This window comes from Myiozetetes cayanensis, unplaced genomic scaffold, assembly GCF_022539395.1.
Source record: "Myiozetetes cayanensis isolate MyiCay16 unplaced genomic scaffold, myiCay2020 scf39, whole genome shotgun sequence".
Taxonomy (NCBI): Eukaryota; Metazoa; Chordata; class Aves; order Passeriformes; family Tyrannidae; genus Myiozetetes; species Myiozetetes cayanensis.
This window is the reverse complement of record NW_026087620.1, coordinates 388,728-412,711: the sequence shown is the minus strand read 5'-3', so window position 1 is coordinate 412,711 and position 23,984 is coordinate 388,728. Positions and strand designations below refer to the sequence as shown.

General features: G+C 39.7%; 1 protein-coding gene across 1 annotated transcript in view; it reads right to left on the bottom strand.

Annotated features, from left to right (window-relative positions):
* The window catches only part of SYN2 (synapsin II), a 167,366-nt gene that overhangs the window by 95,305 nt on the left and 48,077 nt on the right, over positions 1-23,984 (bottom strand). The window contains exons 2-4 of the mRNA XM_050328274.1: positions 10,595-10,652; positions 8,093-8,184; positions 4,338-4,494 (exon numbers count right to left, since the gene is read on the bottom strand). Of these exons, the coding sequence (XP_050184231.1) occupies positions 4,338-4,494; positions 8,093-8,184; positions 10,595-10,652 (307 nt within the window). The remainder of the gene's footprint in view (positions 1-4,337; positions 4,495-8,092; positions 8,185-10,594; positions 10,653-23,984) is intronic.

The following is a 23,984-nucleotide window of genomic DNA, read 5'->3' as shown; positions in this document are numbered from 1 at the left end:
TCCTCCCTTTCCCACATCCCTGGCCGCTGGAGCAGGGTGTCACCATGGCAGCAGTGGCCTTTGTCGAGGCCAAGCCTGCTCAGCACCCAGCTTTCCCTCCCCACACTGACAGACGCCTCTTCCCAAGCTGTCACAGCTCTGCTGTAGCTCCACACACCACAGTGGCCTCTCGACATCCCTCTGTGATTCCATCATCAGTATTTCAAGCTGAACACAGCCCCTTCCATCCCCGTGGCAACAGCTAATTAAGGTCACAGTGCTCAAGTGCAAATGATTTTTGCAAACCCATCATTGTCAGCTTACAATGCTGATAGATTAATGAACTATTCTACAACTTAGAGTCTCCTAACCGTAACAGAACAGTGATTATAATAACATATATGTATATAAGAATATAATATGCACTACAATTTAATGAGTAAACTACTAGTATTACTAATTTGATGAGTAAATTTAACTATTACTACTTATTACATTGGTAGCCTCATACCCCAACCCCTACCATGCAGTCACACACAGTTTTTCCATACAACTGCAGCGATTCCGTGGTCTCTGCAGTGCTGAAACACTTCTCTGTCAGAACCCAGAAGTTGCAATACAGCTCCTTTAATGCATGTAATTAGTACAGCACTGTGCAGGTCTAACTGAAACTAAAAAAACCCCAAAACTATATTCTATCTACAGCAGCCATGGACATTGAACCTTGCAATCCCTGACAAGTAAATCAGAGTCTTCCTGTTTAGTGTACTCCACTTAATACTCCCTCCCTTCCTAATTCCACTTACTAGCATATTTTTAAAATATTATTTCCCCAGTCTGAATTCTTACATTTTACCTATTACTGCAAGCACTGACATCATCATCACATTTCCCAGTTACTTCTGGCCTCCACAATTAGTTATTTCACCCACCTACAAAGAACCACAGAATCATTTAGATTGGAAAAGACCCCTAAGATCAAGACCAACCTTTAATCTGCTAAGTCCATCACTAACCCAGGTCCTTAAGTTCCATACCTACATGCCTTAAATCCCTCCAGGGATGGTGACATCACGTACTGTGAGAAAGTTTACATACAACCTTTAAGCCTTGGTGAAGAAAAGTCTCATTTATTTCTGGAATGACATTTTTGAAAGGAAAACAGGCATAATTAAATGTCTAGATTGTTACTTTAAATAATATAAAACCATAACTTTGGGTAATTAGTTATGCTCTTTTTGCTCTCAACTTTTTATTTTCATAAATGCTTTACAATAGGATCCACACATCAGACATAAGTGAAACTGTGAGATGGATTGGGAATACACCTAGGATAGTATAAGGTTTTGCCTCACCTTAATTCAGTGAAGCTGTAAATTAAACTAGATAAAATTTTAGTCTCATTTGATTGAGACATGTCACACACAAGACTATTCTCTTGCAACATGACACTGCAATGAAACATTCTAATGTGTTGAGACAGGGGCATGAACAGATGAGGTTCCTCCACAGCTCTGCTTGAACTCAGCAATAAAGAACTCAGTCTTTATTTATAAAACTCACACTTTCCCCCTAGCTAAGTAACTTTCTGACATTCTCACTGGCATTTAAGTGAAATTCATCTCAAGGCAGGATCATGAATTTTTCATGAGGTAGGTGGTGTTATCACAGCAGTTAAATAACCCGAGCACTGCAACAACCCCAAATCATGAATGTTTCAGTACTCAAACATCTCAGCACAAACAGTAATTTCAACATTTTCTTTGCCATATTGCTCACACCCAACTTTTCAAAGGGCTATACAATGCTCTGAACTTCTGAGAAGCATTTGAAGGAATTACATATGTCCTGACACCAGAGAAGACAAGCTTTAAGATTTCAGTATGTTCTTGGCAATCTTCCCACCACACCCCATCTTCCAATAATATAACTCAGGCCAAATACAAATTTGTTCACTGTTTATTGGCAAATGCACAGAAACCCAGCTGTATCTGCAGGCAGAGCACAAAAAGAGTTCTGCTGGAAAATTAAGGGCAGGTGCTTTAGTTTGTGATGCAGGTTACGCATCTGCCCTCAGGGTTGAAAAGAGATGTTGTGCACCTGGAGCTGTGAGTTCTAAAAACACCAAACACCTGACACTCTGAAGAACAGCAATTTAAAACCCAAAGGTCTTGTATTCTCATTTTATTAGAGAGCCCTTTTACAAGTAGTCTAACTTCCCAGACTTCCCTTCCTAGTTCTGTACTACTCCTGATTTTGCACTAGTGTAAGTAAGATTGATTGCCCTTCAGTATCTCCCATTCTTTAAAAGCCCATTCCATTGCACACCCTTTTTTTTTTCTTTTTTTTTTTTTTTTCTGCTGTTATCCAAGTTGCAATTCACTTCTGCCACTCAAATTTTTTACCTGCAGGAAAATCAGTCTATTTCTCATGAATTAATAAAGATTGTTACTTACGGTTTTATCTGGCGTTCTCCTTTCCAGTTTTTCATAGGGCTTTTGAACTTCCAATGTTTATAGAAATAACTTTCATACAAATGTCAGGTCATTGGTTTTGACAAAGGAATTGTGCAGAAAGCCCCCTCTGTTTGTATAGAAATTATTTTGGTACTCAAAGCCCAGACCCCTAATTAGGACCCAGCTAAGGGACACTGCCACCACACAGTCAGAAAGGGAACCAACCTCAGGTTTCCAGGCTTAGCTTATGGTCATGGGGAGTTAAAACTCAGGACTGAGCTGGGTGGTGGAGCCAAGCTGGCCACAGTCACAGCACAGGAACGATGCTGCTCCAGTTCCTCATGCACAGCCCCTGCCCCACCTACACCTTCAGGAAAACCACTGCGGGAACTACGGCAGATCATCAAACCATGAAGGAAACCAGCTGGGAGCAGGGGACCTGTCTGCTGCTAAAATGTCTCGACAACAGTTATTTCTGAGAGGAGGAACAGAGGAGATGTGAAATGGACTCCTGCTGGAGCTCTGCAAAACTTGAATATTTAAAAGAAAACATATTTTGGCTGTCAGATGTACAAGTGGCAAGGCAGAAAATCTCAAAGGGAAAAATAGCCATCATCTCTATATTCAAGTAAAAATAAGATCATCTGAAAAATATTTTCATTTCATTCATATCTATGCTGAGATAAACAACAGAAATTTCAGCCAAAACCCAAAGGTACAGATATGGCAATGTGTAAGGAGGAATTATTAATCTACTTTTTATTGCATCATCATTTCAAATAAATGCTACTGGGTTTGCTTCCCAGCTTTATTGTATACAGTGAATCAAACCATTGAGAAATACCACACAGCTAGAAAATGTAATTTATGAAAATAATTAATCCAACACTGATCCTTATGTATTCTGATAAGTTATAAATGCTCTATTAATTATTTATTCCCTCCAGTAGTTTGCTGCTACATAAAAGTATAATAAAATTAGCCACAAAGAGGTATATGTTCAAAACTGCTGACAATTTTTTGGATGGATTTTCATAGTAAATGTGAAAAAATAAACATCTTCAAGGCAATAAGAAGTATTATTGTAAAAACTTTTCTTCAATGTGAAAAATATTGACAACTGTTCTTTTCTTACCCAGACATCAGAGAAAAAAATAAGGTTTTGGCTACTTATAACATGTGGGATTCTTTAAAATTCTGTTAGGTCTTGGACAGCTGAATTAGAGGAATAGTGACTGCACCATAGATAATTTGTGGCTAACAATGTTTAGTTCTCTATGAATCCAAAAGATCACCAAATTCTATCTCTAGCACAACAAAGCACATAAAGATAAACTGCATTGGCTTCTCCACAAAAAGTGGCCCAGATCAGTGACCCTCCAGGTGTAACTGCGAGGAGCAGCTCCTACCCTATGGGCACAGGGCTGTGAAAAGGGCTCTGAAAGCAGGAAACGAGTAGCTTCAGATTCCTTGCTACAGCATGGCCCCCAGAATTTCACAGGCATGAGGAAAACACTGGCTAAAGTCTGTTTAAATTATGCTCAAAACCACAAATATGAAAAATATTCTCAGCTTGCTTTTCCCAGACAAATTGTGAATAAACACCCTCTCCTCGCTTGAGGAAGTATGTTAGCAGGGAACAGCCTTCCCCTTAGCTTTCTCACTTAGAGCACTGGTTGTACTACAAATATTTTTTTCTCTCTGTCTCCACACTGTCTCTTTGGAAAAAAAACCCCTATATAAGTTTACTTTTTATTCCTTTCACTGTTCCTTTCACTTTGCTCAGCAAAGGAACTTTGCAGTCTGATGGTCAATATTCATGAAGGGGAACTAAACCAGGAGTCAAAAAAAGGCACTATCTAGCTTTGCAGCAGTAGCAGAAGTTTTGGGTGCATCACTTACCACCCAGGGTTTGTCACAGAAGTTGTAGATGGACTCCAGGGAGTTGACACTGGGGATCCCAGCGTACTGCATCCCGATGATCAGGTTACGGAAATCCTCATTTTCGGCCATACTGAAGGAATGTTGTCGAACAAGGACAAAATCAGGCCTGAACGACCTAGCAGGGAAAAGAGACATTGCTGATAGTCAATGATATAAGTGCTTTTCCTTCAAGAGCAAAATATTCAAAAGGAAAATCTGAGGGATAGAGAAGGGTTGAAAGACCACTCAAGCCAAAGGTAAAGGCTACAAGATGGAAGGTGTTGTGATGGCTCTATGAAAATCTGTACTGCATCATTTTTCAACTGAGGTTCAGAAAACATCAGCATCTCCTCAATAATGTGACTCCATTAAGAGGAAAGAGAAATTATCATTGATTTCATGTTGTTTTCCAGAAAGAAAAGCACATATAACAATCACATACATAAACTCTGAGCATGTTCTTAAGCTTGTGTGCTCCCATTTCTGAGCAAAGACAATCAAAACTAAAGCAGGCAAATGGCTCTGCCAGAAACTTGAGCTTTTTGAAGAAAAATGTTTTTCACAACTATTGTCAGGCTGTTCTTAAGACAGTAAGAGATGAAAAAACACCATTGCTGCTGAAAGGTATCACACCAAAATGGAGATAACCACAATTCAACTTTTGATCAAGAGATTTGTCAATATATGAATTTCTAAACTTACAACTGCATTTTAAGCCCTCTTTTCCCTCTTGAATCTAATGAGTGTTTCCCCTGCTGCAGTGTCTGTGGTTTCCTGCCCTATCACCCTCCACCTCTGAGAGCAGTCTGACACCACCTTCACTTTACTCAAACCCTGACATGTGGCTACTGAAGAAGGTTATGGAAAACAGAAGAAACAGTACAACAGGACAGAGCCACCAGCACGGGGCAATTTGCTCCTAAACTTGACTGCTGAAAGAGTTTCTTCTGCATTCCAATTTTATAGGTAGAAAGAAATTGAAGCTTTCAACTTCCTGAAAGAGGTGTAACTACATGGTAAATTAGAGTAATTATTTACATGTCTTGAATAAACACAAGCTGTATATTGGAATGAGAAACTCTGAAGATCACAAAATGGTTAAGAAGTCTCACTCCAGGAAAACAAACCAAAATGACTAAAATCCATGTTTAAAATTGCTTTAGCAATTTTGAGATTCCAGCCTGAATGCAGTAGTCAAAGTAGATTAGCTGGATTCTTAACTTGGCTTTCAAACCACTGAACCATAGAACAGTTTGAGTTGGAAAGGAGTTTTTAAAGCCCATCTTGTTCCACCCTTGCCACGGGCAGGGACATCTTCCACTAGCCCAGGTTGCTCCAAGCCCTGTCCAACTGCCAGGGATGGGGCAGCCCCAGCTTTTCTGGAGGTGAAAACACTGTGCCAGTGTTTTACCACTGCCATTGCAAAAAAAACCCCAAACCAAACTTGCATGATTTGCCAAAAGCAACGTTATAGATTTGCTGTCCAGTCATTAAAATGGCACTGCAGCTCCACGACCAAAACTTGTCAAGAAATGTCTGCCTTAAGCAGGTTTCCTAAGATGTGTTTGCAGCACAGCTCTGACAATTTGTGATCTGGGTTTCATGGTGCTGTGCCAAGAGTTTGAAACACGGAAATCCAATTCACTAGCCCAGCATGAATAGAATACTTAGAGGACTAACAATCAAAACTGCAGATCCTTCAGTGAAAGAAAGAGACCACCTCTACCCCCTGAAAAAGTGCTAAGGGGGTAACACATCATCCCATAGACAGCACCATGGTTTTAAATAAAAGAACAGAAAGTGTCCTTTAAAAGACCCATTTAATGAAACAATTGGGGAATTGAGGGAATGTAGTTCTTAAAAATTAAAAATTTTCCTTTGCAAAAGCTCCTCAAAGGAATATGATACATTCACATAATTGTTCTAGTTCTGTAATTAATGCTGGCCAGTGACTGTATACAGAAAAGGGTAATGAGAAAAATTTTAATCCTGGCTCAAGCATCTGTAAGATCCAAACCCTCAGCCTTATGTAGCATAAGATATAATTTTTCGGGATTTGACTTTCATTCACAGAAACCAAACAAGTAGGCGCCTGATAGACGGGGTTTTTTCCCTCCTAAACTGAGACAGAAAAATGTTGTCACTTGCTCTGATTTTGTTAATATGCTGCCCATAAATCTCTGATTTAGGGTCACTTCAGACCTCAAATTAATGACACATATCTCCAGTTACCATAGAAACAGAAAATTGCTCTCCCATCATGTCTCAATCCCCCTCTCACACCAGAAGCAACACACACACACACACACATGCAGGTATCTCACACCAGGTTTGAGTGACATTTATCAACTTCAGGCAGTTCTATCTGGATAAACAAATTACCCATAAAACTGAAAATACAAAATCCCTTGTCATCTCATTGTCAGAGTTATCTGATGACATAAGCAGCAGCTTTGCTAAGTTTTCTCATGAACTACAAATATACACTTTTGTAGATGCTGTTTTCTGGAGGTTCTCAACTCATAAACCACTGATATGTTTTCATGCTAACTTGGCCTCAATATTTTTGTTCTTTTTTGGAAAGCTCCCTACAAAAAAGCCACTAAGGAGCAGTGATCAAGATTTCCTGGCTCCAAAACCTGTATCACTGGGTAAAAAATCCCACCAAACCTAAAACAATGAAATCTCTTCCTCTTCTAAGGAAATCTTGTGAATTTGGCACAAGACCATTGTTATTGTATTAAGCTGCAATATTTTTAGAACATGTAAGAGATTAAACAGTTGAGAGTTTTGAAGCATAAACTTATTTTCAATATATTTTCCCCTGATTTTTATTACATGAATGAGTAAAGATTTTCACATCTTTTATTTGGAGAGATGTTGTGCAAAGCCATGAAGATCCAAGACATGCTGTCCAGCTCCCTAACCTCTCACTCTTGCCCACAGATAAACATGAACAATAAAATCCAAGATCACTGTTGGCTCTACCTTCCTGAATACAATTCAGCCAAAAACCTGCTACACTTCACTCACACTTAACTGTACCAGCCAAAATAGGAGTAATTTCACAATTTAGATAAAATATAGGACTGCCTGATATAATTTTTCTAATACTGAAGCTTTTATGTTGCCCAGACATACCCCCGTGTTCTCCCCTTACATTTACAAGGCTGTTGATGTCCTCACTGAAAAAAATGTTGTTAAATTATTATGTCTTCAGTTGGCATGATCTTTTTTGGAGAAAACAGCCTATTGGGAAATCTCAGGCATTCAGATCTTTCAAACAGACAGGGATATTCCAGTAACTGCCCTGAGAGAAGTGTTATTACTTGGCCTGTTTCAACAGCAAATATTCCACACTGGAAATAAATACTGCTCATCTGGGAAAGTCTGGCCAGTACAGAATCACCAAGACTGTGCTTGTTTTCGAAGCAAAAATAAAACCTAAATCAATAACCCTATTTTCCAATTATGTATTCTTTACACTGGACTTCACTCCCTACTTAATCAAACCTATCTTTCCTATGACCAAAATGTCAAGATATGTCCCTCCTGTCACAAGCAGGACATACTGCAGTGATCAGATACTTTATTTCCTATTTTTCATGATCAAGGTGCACTGCATCAGTCAAACCCCCTATTGCACACACACAAAAAGACCATTCAGCCCCTTTTACATACACACATTATGCCATTAATTGCTTTTTGTTGTTCTTCTATTTAGTTTTTCTTACCTGACAACTTTAGTGCCATTTCGAATTACTTGGATATCTACTGCATAATTGCCATCAGCATGGGCTATCAAGTTGATTTCTGAAAATTCTGCCTATGAAAACAAGACTCACATTAGTCAGTCTGGTTTATTTTATTTTTCCTAAATCCCTTATTTTAAGCATTAGTGTCTGAACTGCCGACAATATACTTTTGAAATACAATGAGCACCAAGAGGACATTAATCCAGCAGTATTTGCCAAGTATGACACATGATATTTGAACAATTTCTAATCCAAATAAAGCAAAAAGTAAGAAACATTGATGAAAGTGGACTGTGGGGCAGTAGCAAGTGGATTTACTTGTTCATGTCTGCATAGAAATTTAGGGATTATATTTTTGCTTTGCTTGGTGTTATTAAACAGACTGAACATTTACATAACATTTTGAAGAAAATAGTATAAAAGCAGCATTAAAATAATTGAGGCAAAAATAATATTTTCTTACAGAATTTAGTGTCTCTTCATATAGCTTAGCCATTTCTATTTCCTTCACGTGCATTTACTCTTCTTCTAAAAAGATCTGGTGCTAATGAACAATTGTCTCACAAAATTCACAATTAAAGCACTTTTTCAAAAGTCTTCTCACACTGGATATGGGGAATTTAAAAGGAACCACTTCCATACTCTGAATCTACAGTTATTTGAAAGGAAAGGACAGGATGTTTTTCATTTATCCCCAGTCTTTCACCAGCTTAGACTCTCAAGGCACTTTACAATAACATTACCCAGCAGAATAATTGAAATGCAGCCAACTGTCTTCTGGGGGATAAATAAAAGCGTCTTTGCTGTCCCGGACACCAGCACAGAATAGAGAGTGTCACAATTCTCATTAGTCTCCTCTTGACAAATGGTATCACTGAAAGTCTTCCTCAGTGAAATCTGTGTGAGGCTCTCACAACTTGGTGCCCAGTTAAGGGAGTGCTGACTCTTCCAACCACTGTTCCAACTCCATCTCTGCAGTGTGCACTTGATTTCCAGCACACAGCTCTGCTCTTTAAATCCCCTACACTTTTACACCTTCTGGGATCAGCATTAGAACATTCTAAGCACAGGGGACACTTTTAAGTTTTTTTTAAAGCAGTACAAATGCTGGGAGAATGAAATATTTGTGTAAGTGCTGACAATGTCAAAGAATCATTTACCATCCATTAAATCTGAGACTGACAACTGAACTCTCCGAATAATAAATCATTTTAAAAGCTTAGTACCTGATGGAAAATATTGTTGTGTTAAGATAGGTTGCTGTAGGCAGTGTAAAATGAAATCCTGCTCTGGTATCAGCAACAGACCTCTGAAGCAGTTGTGAATAACTATTTATATTCAAGTGTCACAGCGCTGATGTGTTACAAAGTGATCAGTGTGGTTCAGAAACTTCCAGTCTCTCCCTGATTAAAGGCAATTCTGGTCCCACAACAGACCATATGAAGGAAATTCCAGGCTTAAACTGAGCTTTTGTTCACATTAAAGAGACAGTGTGTGTGATGTCAAATGCATGGTCTGATCTAGGTGTGAATGGCACTTTGGGACAAAACAGCTTGTCTTCTTTTTCCTGCCTCTCCCTCAAAACTCTTGAAGATCTCTGGCAAAGCCTTCATGTTTCCAAGCCAAGAGCATCAGCAGATATTCAGTGCTGTAAAGAATGGATGCTGTACCATTACAGTGAATTTAGATAAGCTGGATCCACACAGCTAGTGATCATTTTCCCTCACTCTTTGAATTCCATGACAAAACAACACAGTTAAAGTACTGACGCTACTGGCAGTAGGATCTATTTGTAGAATTCAAGATTGAAAAGCAGTGAAAAAGGAAATAAATTAAGAAAAGTAAGTAAAAGACTTATTTACTCCCCTAGTTTCAGATATACAGCTTAAATAAAATAGCCATAATTCTAATACACCTTGAATATATCTCCACATTTATTCCTATTTGTTACAGGGTTTTTTAAACCCCCCATGCTAACACTGCAACCAGAGAGCATTTACATTTTTGAGTGAGGAATTAGTGATACAGAAATGCCACAAGTAATCCATGGAGCATCTGGGAACTTTAAGGTCTCTAAGCAACAACTTTTGAATACAAGATGTTTATCATGTTGTGCAAATTATGGTCAAAATCCTGTAAAAAGAGCCCATGTTGGGTGCCAAAAAAGGGGCTGTGGTTTAACCCTAGCTGGCAGCTCAGTCCCACACAACAACTTGGTCAGTGCCTCCCAGCGGGCTGGGAGGACATTGTGTGTCTATCTGCACACATGTGCCTGTAGAATCAGGGGATCACTTGGGCTGGAAAACCCCTCTGAGCTCATGGGGCCCAACCATTAACCCTGCACTGCCAAGGCCACCACTAACCCATGTCCCTAAGAGCCACCCCTCCATGCCTTTTAAATTCCTCCAGGGAGGAATGTGGTATATATCTGTATTTGTATAAATACACAAATATAAATAACATGCAGATTAAGTCAGTTACCTGTTCAACCTTTATGTCATATTCTCCATGGACCTTTTTTCCACGAAAAGCCTTGGCCCTGCAGGAAAAAAGGGAGAGAGACAATCAAGGATATATGTATCTGTAATCAGTAGCTACAGAAAAGCTGCTTGCATGGCCTTCAAGTGTCTTAAAAACACATATACATAATAATTGTCTCTATCTACTACACATGCACAATTCTTTGTTCTTTGACATCCCTGTATCCTTAACATCCCACCACGCAGTACTTTGTGATAAAAAGCATAGTGTGATTTTCAACACTGAAGTGAAAACCTACTGAAATATTAAAACATACTGAAATACATGTTTCACAGTTATTTATTAATCTAAAAGGAGTTCCACTAAACAGGTGCAATCTTGCTCTTGTTAAAGTCAACAACGCCAGTGGAAATTAATTTCAATGTGAACCAATTCCTAGAAACCACTCATGTTCATCTTTATCCATGTAGTTTGTTTAGAAAAATGGTTTATTGGAAACACTGTGCTTAGAAACCTTACATTGTTTTTAAAGAAAGCATCAGAGGTACTGAAGACTTGTCAAATTTGCGAGTGCCTGGTTTACTGATCAGTTTTCCTTTCTCTAGACTATAACTTGAGTTGAAGTAATTAATGGGAAGGAGAGCTTATGAGTAATTATTATGCACCAGGATTGCAGCAATAAAACAGAACTGAATTCCCTGATCCAGTCTCCCAGGCCTAACAATGACATTCTTCTAGGAATTTGTCCCTTAGGTAGCATGGATCTGCTTTGGAGTAGAAGAGAAATTATGAAAAAAAAAAGTCAATCTGTTGATAAAGGGGAACTACTCTAACACTGACATTGGAAAGGGATATGGGATCAGTCTCTCTGCACTTTCTTTGCTCAAGCCAAAGCTTAGAGTACCTTTCCCACTTCTATTACATGCAAGCACAAATTTGTTGCACAATCCAAAACCAGAACAGCACAGAACATCATCTCAAGTGTTAAAAAAATGTAACTCTGTCCTTTTCCAACATCTGACAAATTGCTATTATATTACACAAAGTCCACTTCACCAGTGAAAGCACTGCATACTACACATTAAAACAATTTATTGTTGCTTATGAAGAGTCATATTCCCACTGTGGGCCAGAAGAGTTTCACCACTGGTTTCAACGGTGGAAGAACCAAACTTCATAATAAACAACTGGAAATACTTTCTTTGGCAGAATATTTCTTAAGGACATCTTATGTGTTATGGATAAGGGATGGTAGAAAGCAAAAGTGTTTATACTGAAATCACACACTAAAATATTGCCCAACAATTCATTCTGTGCATATGTGCAGTTGATAAGAAGAAAACAATGAAGAAAGTGTTTGTGTTATGGGTTTATCCTATATTTTTGCAATAAATTCACATGCAAGGTGAAGTTTGAAATCCTTTGTTTTATCATAGGAGGTGCATACTCACCTGAACGTTAGCAAACATTTCTGCCAACATCAAAAGCCGAAGTTAATATTCTGTGGCACAAGTGTAACTCACAGAAATATCATTAATCACTTCTTTTTCTTTCTAAATCTGTTTGAAAACCCATGTTGGGAATATGAATATTACCTCTGGAAAGCTTTGAAGATGTCTGGACCTGGCTTAAGTTTTATAGTGCTGTTTATGTTGAAGCATCAGCTGGACCATTTCAATCTAACAGAGGCAGGATAACCCAGGACATTTGTGCCAGACCAGAGAGGAAGGTCTCACCATCAAAGATCTGCCTCAGGAGAAAACACTCAATTCACAAAGACAGCTCTAATGTCTCTCTGAAAAACTAAGATTTACCACTGCAAAAAATACTTCAAACTCCCATTCTGATCCCCATGATTTTAACAGCAGTGTTCTTGTTGAATTCTGTTGGGGACAGGATGAGCTCCCAGATTTTATTTCTGAGGCAGCAACAGGTGAGGTAAAAGCATTATTTGACATCACATGACACAATTTAAATAGAATTATGTTGGCTACATTATAGTGCAGCTGCCTCTTGAACAGTGAAGAATAAGTGTAGTTTCTTCAAAGCTGAAGTGTAACTTGGCCATACACAGAGATTAAACCTCCCCCAGTGCTCACCTTAACAAACAAAAGCAACTGATTTCTTCCTTGAGAAAGGAAATGGAACTGGGAGCCCAAAGAGAGCCAAAGACAAGCTCTTTGCTCTTTGCCCCCAAGTGCATTGCACGTATCAGTTAGGGAGACAATGAAAATATTAGTTAATTATTAATTAGTGAGGTGTTATTCCTTTAAATTCAGTCTTTCTACTTAAACACCATTTAGATGAGGCAATCTCCAAACAACTAAACTCTGGCATGATTCACCTGTCAACAAATGACTTCAGCTTTGAAAATAAACAGTAATAGTAAGTGCTGAAGTTAAGCAATCTAGGGCTTGAAAACAAATGCAAAATTGAACCTTTTAGTGACTTCATTTCAAAGCAGCTTCAAGAACAATTTTTATAAAAATCTATGATATTCCGCGTTCTTCTCCAAATGGTGACCAAAAAAGTACAAGAATTTATCTTGATATCTCTAAAAAATAACTTACAGACTCACAACTCAGGCATTTCAGAACAAATTCTAAGAAACTGCTGTGAAACAGAATCTAACTTCCTTTTTATTTACTCTACTAGGAAATAAAGTCATGCCTTGCTTGACTTGAATTTCCCATTTTCAATATAAGGAATGTGCAATCTTATCATAAAGACATTCATTACACACTTACATTAATTTATTTTTTTTTCACTGTAGGGAGATGGGGAACAAAAGTCAAAGAATTTACAGAATTCCACTCAATTGTATTTTGAAATTCCTATTAAGCCTTACTACTCTTACTTACTCCTGAGCTTACTCTACTCTTACTTACTCCTGAGCATAGAACACCTGCATATCCACTTTCAGAGCTTCCAGGAACAGGTCTCATGTGAGGTGACCTGTCAGCACGAGTAAAGTTAAAAAACAAACATGCCCCAGTTCAGGGAACATTTGCTGCCTGTTGTTGATGATTTCTTACATTGAACATGAGAAAAAAAGTAGTGCCATTATCCATCTGACACTCAAACAGTGCTTTCCAAAGGCCAGCTGAGAGAAAGCAGACAGCTCTAGTAGCAATGCTGCCTACTGGAGTCACCAGCATGACCTCTTACAGTCAGAATCTTTTCAAAATATATGTGAAATATTTATGCCTTTCTTGCTTCACAATTCATTCTCTGGATGAAAACCTTGCACATTTCAAATTAGGCTATTGAATATGCAGTTGCCATAGATGCAGCCTAACACGAACTCATACCACTCACTGAACTTTGGCAAGGACAATGAATTAAGCATGAATCATTAAAAGTGTTACTCATTACTGATCTGATCAATAAGGAGACTGTACACTCTAAAATGATTATAGTATAATAATTGCTACATCAGGACAAAAGTTTGTCCATCATTTAGATCAGTAGCCCCTTGTAGAGCACACAAACTGCAGACTGCCAACATCTGCAAACAGGTGGGGGGATTCACTTCAAGCAAGGTAATGTACATTTACACATACAAATACACACAATGTGCTCAGATATCACTGGAATTACCACACACATGTAAACACACTGGCAGAGTAATGCCACACACACAGCCAGACTTCACTGGACTTAAAAAATGTGCCACTCGGTGACAGACCAGAAAATGGTGAAGAGAAAGTAAGATCAGTCTTCAAGTTCAAGTCTGAATAAAAATAACTAATTCTTTAATTCAATTTAAAAAAGACTTTTGTAAATACATGAAAATCATAAGAAACTGCTACAAAAAGTAAGCATATGCTAAGATCTGCACAGTATTTTCATTTCATGTGAATTAAACAACCATCTCCCAAAACCAGTGGGAATGTCTCTCAACATCAGTGTGCTCTGGATCTGAGAGTAACAACATTTGCTATGCTGACTTCCAACCAATCAGCCAAGCTAATAAAACTCATCCTTTGGAACTGCTCTGATGAGGTTATCATGACTAAATAGAAGAAGATATTAAGAATATTACTTGTTCCACGTTTCTGCAACAAGAGATAGAGAGGAGACCTACAAAAAATAAGTATCCTATTTAAAACCTGACTTTTAAAGACTGTAATACTCTTAAAACTGTTTTTGGGTTCTGCAAAGACCTATTTGGATTTAAAACACATTCTTTTTGTTTCTGCAGTGTGAAGTTATATTCTTGGCACTTGACCCAGCCAGTATTTCACTCTCACATAAAACATTTGTGTTTACTCAAGCTATTACTTCATACAGAAATTGCCTCAGAAGAAGCAGACCATCCCCACAAAATAAATGACAGAACACATCAAATGTGTCTTTTAGCTTTAGAAGTGCTCCCTGTTGAGTTGGATTTCATCAGATTAATGATAATCTCCATTACCAGGAGCCTGTAAATCAGCACAGCAGCACATTTTATTGGCTCTGAAACAGCACAGGTTATTTTACAGGTTCCATAGCTCACATTTGTATCAGGCCAGTCGCATTTTGATGTTAATCACTCAGGTGGAATCCAGTGCAAGCACTGCAATGGCAAGGACACAAGGATTGCTCTTTGCAGTCGTTCACAGTGTGAATGACAATTAACAGAAACTCCAACTGAAACTTGATTAATTTCATAAAAATACTCATTTTTTCAGTATGACAGGCAGGACACAACTAATGCAGTTCTTCACTCTTAAGTCCTAGTCCAGCCTTTTGAAGGGGAAAATGTGTGTTCATTGAAAAAAACCTGCTTCTGCCAGTAAGGTCTCAGGCTTCACTGTGTATTTTCATCTGAAATCACTGTCTCGACTACTCCTATAACAATCTTGTCAATCCGAATCTATGGAAAGAGAATTACTAGGAACAAAGGCAAGCATTTATGGTCCTGGTGTATCTTAGCACACGATGGAGTCACCCCAGATGGCCTAACCCTGGAACCTCTTACACAGCTAATTCTCTCAGGTTCCAGGATTCCTTCCTCACTGATCTGCCCACCTTTACTGGGGCCCTGAGAGCACAGCTCCCCCAGCAGCTCACACTGCACAGAAACATCTGTAGGAATCACTGCTCCTCTGGAACGGGGCTTTCCTTCCCTCACTTCTGCAACTTGGAGTAAAGAACTTGGTTAAATACCTGCTTATAAACCAGAAGTCCTGCAGCCTCCTCTGCAGAGGCTCTGAACCCTCATCCCCTTCCCCACGTCCTTCCCCAGGGATGGCTGAACTCCTGAAAAACCACAGCAAACACTCCTCCGTGAAGGACTTCCCTGCCCAGACAGTAGAGAGGCTGCCCAAAGAGATTCAGCTCTACAAGCTTATTTAAAAATAAAGCATAAACCATCTAGAAAGAAAGAATACAAGTTTATTAAGCATTTCCCTGTCAGTGCTGCAAAACCCTCTTGCTACAAAGGTGGTTTTTTTCCACGGAAGTTTTATATGTAGCACCTCCAGAGGCTTCCATAATCTCCACTTCAATCCCTTTTTTACTCTCCTAATTTATTAGCAGCCTTCCCTATTTACCAAGTTCTCCCATCCCTTGGCATGTATCAGAATGCTATCTCCTTTCCTCTGATTATGAAATTGTAACAAAACACAGACATTTTTTTTCTTGCAATCCCCCAAACCGTATTTGTGGCTTTAATCTGGAGCCCTTCTATTGGTCCCTCTGCTCTGTGCCTTAACACAGGGTTTTCTCTAGAGAGCTAATGAAGGAGAAAGTGCCTCCTACCCTGGGATCTCTCAGTTGAACTTAAATTTTCTGGGTCTTTTGAGCAGCATGCTTAAATGAAAATGCCTCATTTTCTGCCCACTCAAGGTGAAACAAATCCTCTTACATCCCAAACACTGGGCTGCCTTTCTGGTAATGTCTCAAAAATCCCACACCTCCAATTATGTAATATTTACCATTAGCCCATTACTCCTGTGCAAGATTTATGTCACGATGTAACTTCTGACGGTTTTTTTTTGCAAATTACGTGACAAATGAGAGTCTTTTAAAATGTTCATTCCCTCATCAGTAGAAGACCTAATATGTGATGCAACACATTATAACCTTTTCCAAATCTGTTGGACTCATTAGAAGGACTACTACATTTTCCCAGGGTGAGGGTCATAAAATTATTTGTATTTATGAGATGAACAGAAAGTTCCAACTTTTATACAAAAAAACATCACCAGCCAAATTGTGAAACACCACTGCTCTGAATCCTGGTGGAGGCTTTAATGGTTCTTACTGATGAAGACAAACTTTGCCTTCTGCATCAGCTGCTCCAAGTTCCTTAATCTTATCTACCAAGAGAATTATATTGCAGACTGAAGTAACACAGTCAAACTTTTCATTTTCAAGTCTCCTACCACCTAAATTCATTCTTACCAACTCATCTGCTGATAACCAAGACAGATTGGTACAACCTGTTAATGAGCAACCCTACTGTTTAGAATGGAAGGCACATTAAATTACCTTGACGTGGCAAAAATGTCCCACAATTCAACCACTTATGATAGAAAAAAAACCAAACCAGCTAGAAATATAATGTAGAGATATGTTAGTTTACTTTTTTCTTGTTGAAGTAAAGAAAATAAGGAGAGCCTAAAAGACTTTACACTGCCAGGAGGTAATTTCTGGCAACATCTGAGAAGCCATATAAACCAGAATGGAGAGAAAGAATCTTTGAGACTGAATCCATATTGTCAATATAATCTTCAGCAGAAATTTATCTGCCTTCTATTTTTTCTCTTTGTGCCTGGAGACATTACAGAGTGTTACTCACAGATAACGTGTTGAGCTATCACATTGTTTGGATTTTCACCGTTGAGGATCCTGCACTGAATTCAGAAACTGTATCTTGGAAACCTCTCCAGCTTGTTCCTCTCTGAGCTTGTCCTGTGGATGAGCCTGTGAATGAACTGGTCAACAGGTGTAAGAAGGAGAGGGAAGAGGGAAAGTCATGCATGTGTGGAGAGAGTGGGAGAGGCACATCTTTCACCCAGACTTGGAGTCAAACCAGCTGAAGTTCAACATCAACCTTCTGTCCTAATGTCAGACCTTAAATGTTGAGCCCCATGCAGGGACAAGGCCCAGGGGAGCATGGGGAGATGGAGAAGGGAGGATTGCTTTGAGTGCCAGAATACTTTGCTGCAGATACACTCACCCCTGGCCCTTGCAGAGGGTGGCGCTGGTGCCACAGGCAAGGCTGGGTATTCTTGTCCCCACCTGGAACCCCCCAGCATTACACCCTTGCAGCAATACTTGTGTGACTCTACCAATACTGAACTAGGTTTAAATGAGTTGAAGATAAAAATATCTTTCACAGATCAGCAATTACTTTCTCTTTGGCTCAGATATCCTCTCATCTTCATCACGCAGATCCAGTCTCTTCCAATTCTGTCACCAGTGTCATGTTCCAGAAATACTAGAGGTCCAATTTGAATAGAGCCCAAATAAGTGGTGTAAAACAGTATTTGATGTTTCAACTTTTTTCATGCAACTGAAACTTATGCTTTTATGTTTATACTTCAGACAGTCAAGTGCTGTCCTGTTTCTCTGAGTGGATCAATCAGAAAACCTAATCTTGGTTTAGCTTCTGTTGAGATGCCTAAAGAAAGAGTATATGGCTTTTGCTGCCCTCTTCTGTGGGAAGAAACGTAGATCAGATTGGCTAAAAACTTGTTTCCAATCAATAGATAAATTAGATAAATAGCTAAACAGATCCATGACCATCCTGGCTTTACCAGCTTTAGGGTACCTTCTTTTTGCAAGAGCAGCAGGGCCAGGCAGGAATAACTCACAGGAGCTGGCTGGAAACACTGACAATACTTCACTATCATAAGCCAAGTGTCTGCCTGGGCTCAGGGATGGGTGTTGGGTATGACATGTAATCATTAACCCAACTTGAAAATAGTTTACTAGAAAAAGCATATTAACAGCAACAGTAAGAACACTCCCTATGTATTTAACACAGCATTAGCAACAACCCACAAGGAAATTAATCACTGACATCAACAGGGATTAAATTACTTGTAATTGCTAATGCTTTCCATGCTACTTCTCCTATTTTAAGTTGAATTACTGAATATTATTAAGGTGGTCTTTTTTCTCTCACACACACAGAGTTTCCATTGGCTTCATGACAGTCTCCTCTGACTCTAAACTAAAGATTCCCAGCGTATCAGAAAGGTGGGTGGTACCTCCAATGCAATTGCCCCCACAAAGGGAAGAAGGATTTCATGAAGTGTACTGAGAGCAAAAATACTAATTTATCAGTTATTATGGAAGAGTGAGCCTCAGAAACATGCATTTTATCTACCCACTGGCTTTAGAGGAAGGTCCAGAATGCTGCCACAAAAACCCAATTGCTTCAAGATACTCAAGTTACAACAGCCCTCGGAATTACATTATACTGATAATTCTCAGTGCAAATGGATACCAAGAAAACAGAAGATGTTTTTGCCATTATCACTTTTTCACTTTTGTTTAAGCTTCCCAAGTATGTTAGAAAACTAATCTAACCACCCTGTATTTTAATATTTTACTTTAAAGTACAATCATATATAATTTTGTCTGTACTTCAAATACCCATGTTTGGTTTATTGATTTCAATATTCTCTAAAAATCCAAATAACTAAGAGCCTGTGCTCCTGAGTTTTTTCAGCTTCCCACTACAGATAAAGGAACAAAAAAACTTTCTAATACTGCTGAAGTCAGTGAATTATATTTTTCACTACAGTAAACTGGCCCCACAATTCATACTCTAGACAGGAAGCACTACCCATCCCTTCCCCAGGTGAGGCTGGCCTTGGAAATATGGACTTTAAAATCCCTACACAGAAACAGTCCAAAAACCTAAAAGTCAGGCAAATCTACTGGGATCTGCAATACAAAACAGACCCCAAGCCTCAAGGATGTTGTGACAAAGGGGGAGCCATCAGAGGTGAGAAACAGGACTTGTGTGACAGTGGTATCTGACAGGCATTTCTGGAGGCAGCTGTGCAAACAGTTTGTCTGCTCAGAGTGCATCTGATTAGGGGCTGAACTGGAAACAAAAAAGTCTCTGTGAGAGAGAGACACATTCACTTTGGTCTCATTATGCATTACAATAATACAAAATCCCACAATGCTCACACCCTCCTCGCTGCTTGTAAACCCAAGTGAGCTGAGTCTGTAGTGCTTCCTGAACAGTGGAATCAAACAAGTTCCACTCGACCCCATATGTTTGCTGCACATCTGCATGGGCTGCTCCAGGCAGGGGCTGCACCTCACTCAGGCTGTGTTCACTCTGCAGTGGAGTAATGTGGAGCATCCCACTGTACCTCAGACTGGCATTTTGAAATCCAGCAGTGTGCCAGGGAACTGAGCAGCAATCTCCCAAGGAGGCTGTGTTGCAAGCCTCCAGCAGCCCCAAAGCCCTCCCAGCTGTGAGGAGCAGAGGCCACTGAACAGGAGCAGGATTCCAACATCTCTCCCTCTTCCCAGATGAGCACTGTTTATTTTGCACAACTAAATGCTGTCAAATCTGAGATTTACTGCTTAAAAATGGTAGTGTAACAGACATGAAGCAACTAAAATGCAAACAAACATTCTCTTCTGACATATAAGTCATGCTCAGCAATAGTTGCAATCATTACATAATTGAAGGATTCACATTTATAGAATTAATTTCCCCACTGAATATAGGGGTGAGAACAGGACCTGTTCTCTTTTGCACACAGCAGCAAAACCTGTTCCAAAATCTCAGAGGTTTCAGCAGGTCTTTGCTCTAGGAGCTGTGCCTTACACTCACTTGGGGACACAGAGCACTTAGTCCAGGATGCTGAGCAGATGAACTGAACCCAGCCCTACCTCACCTTGGGGGCTACACCCACCCGTCAGTCCCCAGCGGGAAGGGGCTGGTTTATGCTGTTGGTCACCTCTCTGCCAATGGATCCTTGGGTAACCACAAGCCTGGAATCCATGGCAGGGGTTCATCTGGATGGGAGTCACCAGAGAAGGGAATGGGAGTGCTTTTCCCATGGACATGCTGCCATTTGGTAAAGCCTACGGCAGGCATGTGCAAGCCCTCCTTACGTAACACCCAAATCTGCAGAGAGTTACTGGGAAATGAATTTATGACTCTGCGCAAGGATAATCCTCCTGGTGAGTAAACAAAACATCAACAAACAACGGTATTCAGAGGAAGAATATGTTCGTGATTATTCTACAGTAAGGCCTGTTGGGACAAAAATTCAGGACGTGTTGAAAACCTCTCGGAGCTGGAGACCCAGGGTATCCATACTGCAAGCTTAATTTCCTTAAGGAAGAAGGGCTGCTCCACTCAGTTTAGTTTGCTACTGCATCAACAAACTGGTCTGTAGTTATAGCACTGACTGCTTTGAGGAGACTCTCCCACCAAAATCCCAAAGAGTGGCACACTGCCAGTTTCTTCTAAAATCCTTCTTTTCTCAGATGTGAATGAGGAAAAAAACTAGACCAAACAAAATGAGCAAGTAGTCCCTATGCTCCTAACAGCACAGTCAAAGGAAAATTCACCAGGATTTGCACACATGGTTGTTAATTTTTTTAAGCAAGTCAGCAAATATTTCTGACCATTTTAGAAGTTGGTATTTTATGTATTTTCTCCTTTTTCACTTTAGACGTTCATTCTTATCCCCAGAAGTTTTTATGACTTTATTTTCTGAAACAATATGTATTTTTTATAGCAATCAGCAACAAACCTGGTGAGCATTATGTCCATTAACTTCATGTTAAGCTCCTACAGTCTGAGTTTCTCCATTCTCATGAATTGCTTTCTACATTCCATTGTCCAGCAGGTCATGAAAAAAACCCTGCACTGTTGAGTTACAGACAGAACTGGAAATACTACTTTTGTGGGGTTTGGGGTTTTTTTAAGATTTCTTATTAGGTGGATCTCATTTTTTGATAACATAGTCACAACATGCACTAACAGTATATAGCAAATAAGGACAGATTCCTTCATCAAGATTTATGGACAACCAAACCAATCTTCGTGAGTTTTAATGAAGGATCCCGTGATTATGGGCATTTCTTCTAAATGCATTTCAAATTCTGTCAATTCGACCAGGATTATTTAAGACAAAAATCCTACACCTCTGTACGTTATTTTGTATCTTCAGCCATTTCAAGACTGCTCTGGGATGCTCACTGTCACTACTTTCCTGGAAAAGGAAAGCAAAACAAACCACGACTCATTTCTACAATGTCTCATTTATGGAATAATGAATCCCTGAAATGAATCAGAGCTTCTGCATGAATTGCCACCTCTTCAGAACAGACCAAAGCAGGTTGTCACCGACATCCAGTCCAGCACTGCCATCTGCTGGGAGCTGCAGCTCTGGAAAATCACCCGGAAAAAATATTCCAGTTTCCAGGGCTCACCAGTTTGCCAATCAAAAACTATTAAAAAGTAATGGTGGTTTAATTTTAAACTGGAATATTAATCGCTGTAAATAAACTCGGAACAGTAAAAGGTAATTTGAGCAGTAACTTCCATCTACTTTCTATTGCTACGTATTGAGCTCTAATTCTGCTTCTGCAAATTTCCAAGGGAAAAGAAATGAGGTGTTTTCTCAGCTGCCCCTCAGATTACAATAAAACAAGTGAACTTATCACAACCCAAGCTATAGTGCAGATTTCACAAGACACATTGGCACAGTGCTGGCACTGGCCATAAGCCATCACCACCTTTTTCTTTTACATTTTACCTCAGTATGAGAGACTGAAAAAATTAAAAATAAATTAAAAAAAAAATCATGCATAGTTATTTAATAAATCAATAACAGCTACATTAGATTTCCTAAAATTTTCTTCCTGCCAGCACAGTATATCTTACTCAAGAAGCTGTGCTGTGTGTGGAAGAAGGGGAACTGTTAAAATGCATCTCCAGGGGGAGAGCCTGTTGTGGTCCCCCATTATTGACTGGAACACCCCTTGTGGCTCCTTTGGCTCGGACACGGCTCTTGGAACAAGCTCACCACAGGCAGGGTCAGAGGGAAAGTGGAAACCTGTACTCAGAAATGAATACAAGACAGGTCTAGGTATCAAAAACTGTGAGACAAAGAAAACTGGGAAATTCTTTGCACCAGTTTATGACCATCATTCATTCCAAAGAAAGAACAGAACACATGGTCACTTTTAGTCCAGTTTATCATTAGGTATTTATATAAACAATAAAGAATAAAGCAAAATTATCCAGTTTTCATTATTTTTAAGAGATTAAATCCTAATTTCCCATCAAAGCAAGGCCTGGCCTTGTGACTGAGTGTCAACATCTTGACAAGGGCCCTCAGGGACAGACGGGACAGCTGGGCACACTGATGGCTGAACCCTCGTTCCTCTCCACCTTCCCCTGCTAACTTCTCAAACTACCACATCATCCCCAGTACACGCTCTTGTGGCAGGACAGCATGTCTAAAAGCAACTCAGAACACCCAATTTTCAATATATGCGCCCAGAAAGGAAGAAATTAACGTAAGTAGCTCTCTCCAAAGCAGTGTTATTTCCTTGGTAAGCCTGACAGAAACCAGCAGATCACTATTGTACATTCAGACACAATTCCCTGTTAGAAAAGCACCTTGAAGACACTTCCATGGCCCTGTCACAAATTGGGCTGTTTTTTGCACTTTGCTGCTGAGGAAGGTAGGGTTTGCTGTTGCCCTTTCTCTCAGAGATGTTCCAGAGCCTTTAATGCCACCTGCCCCATGCCCCAGCACGTCCGGAGTGAGGAGCAGGGTCAGCCCCTTGGGCTGGATCACAGTGAGCTCTTCCCTCCCCTGTCCCAGCACACACTGCACAGACAGGACCCCCACGTGCTGTAATACGGCCCAAAAGCTGCCACTCCAACAACCAGAGCAGGCAAAGGAACAGAAATACTGCAATGCAAAGCCTTGCCATGCAGCCCTTCCAAGGAGTCCTAAAACCCTGAAGGAATGTGAATTACTGTGTCAGATAAAGAGAACAACACCAGCCAAGCCAGCACAGCCAGACTGACAACACCACACCTGACCTCTGCATCCAAACTGCCGAGCTGGGAGGGAAAGACAAACATGGGGGGATGCACAGCCAAGGAAGGGAAGGATTTATGAAATAAAGGAAAGAGCAAATGTGACTCTTTCTAAATAATCACTTTCTTAAAACACAGTCTCCAAAGGTAGTGGGTCCAGCCTTCAAACTCTTCATCCTTTCTATACTTGTGTGAATCACCATATTTTGAGTATCTTCTTTGGACCGACAGCTTGAAGAAAGCAGTTCTTTTAAGGGTTTAATTCAAACCCATAATACTAAGATACTTTGATTAATTCTCAGTTCTAATATGAGACCATATCAAATGCATCACTTGATTTAGACTTTAGTGAGG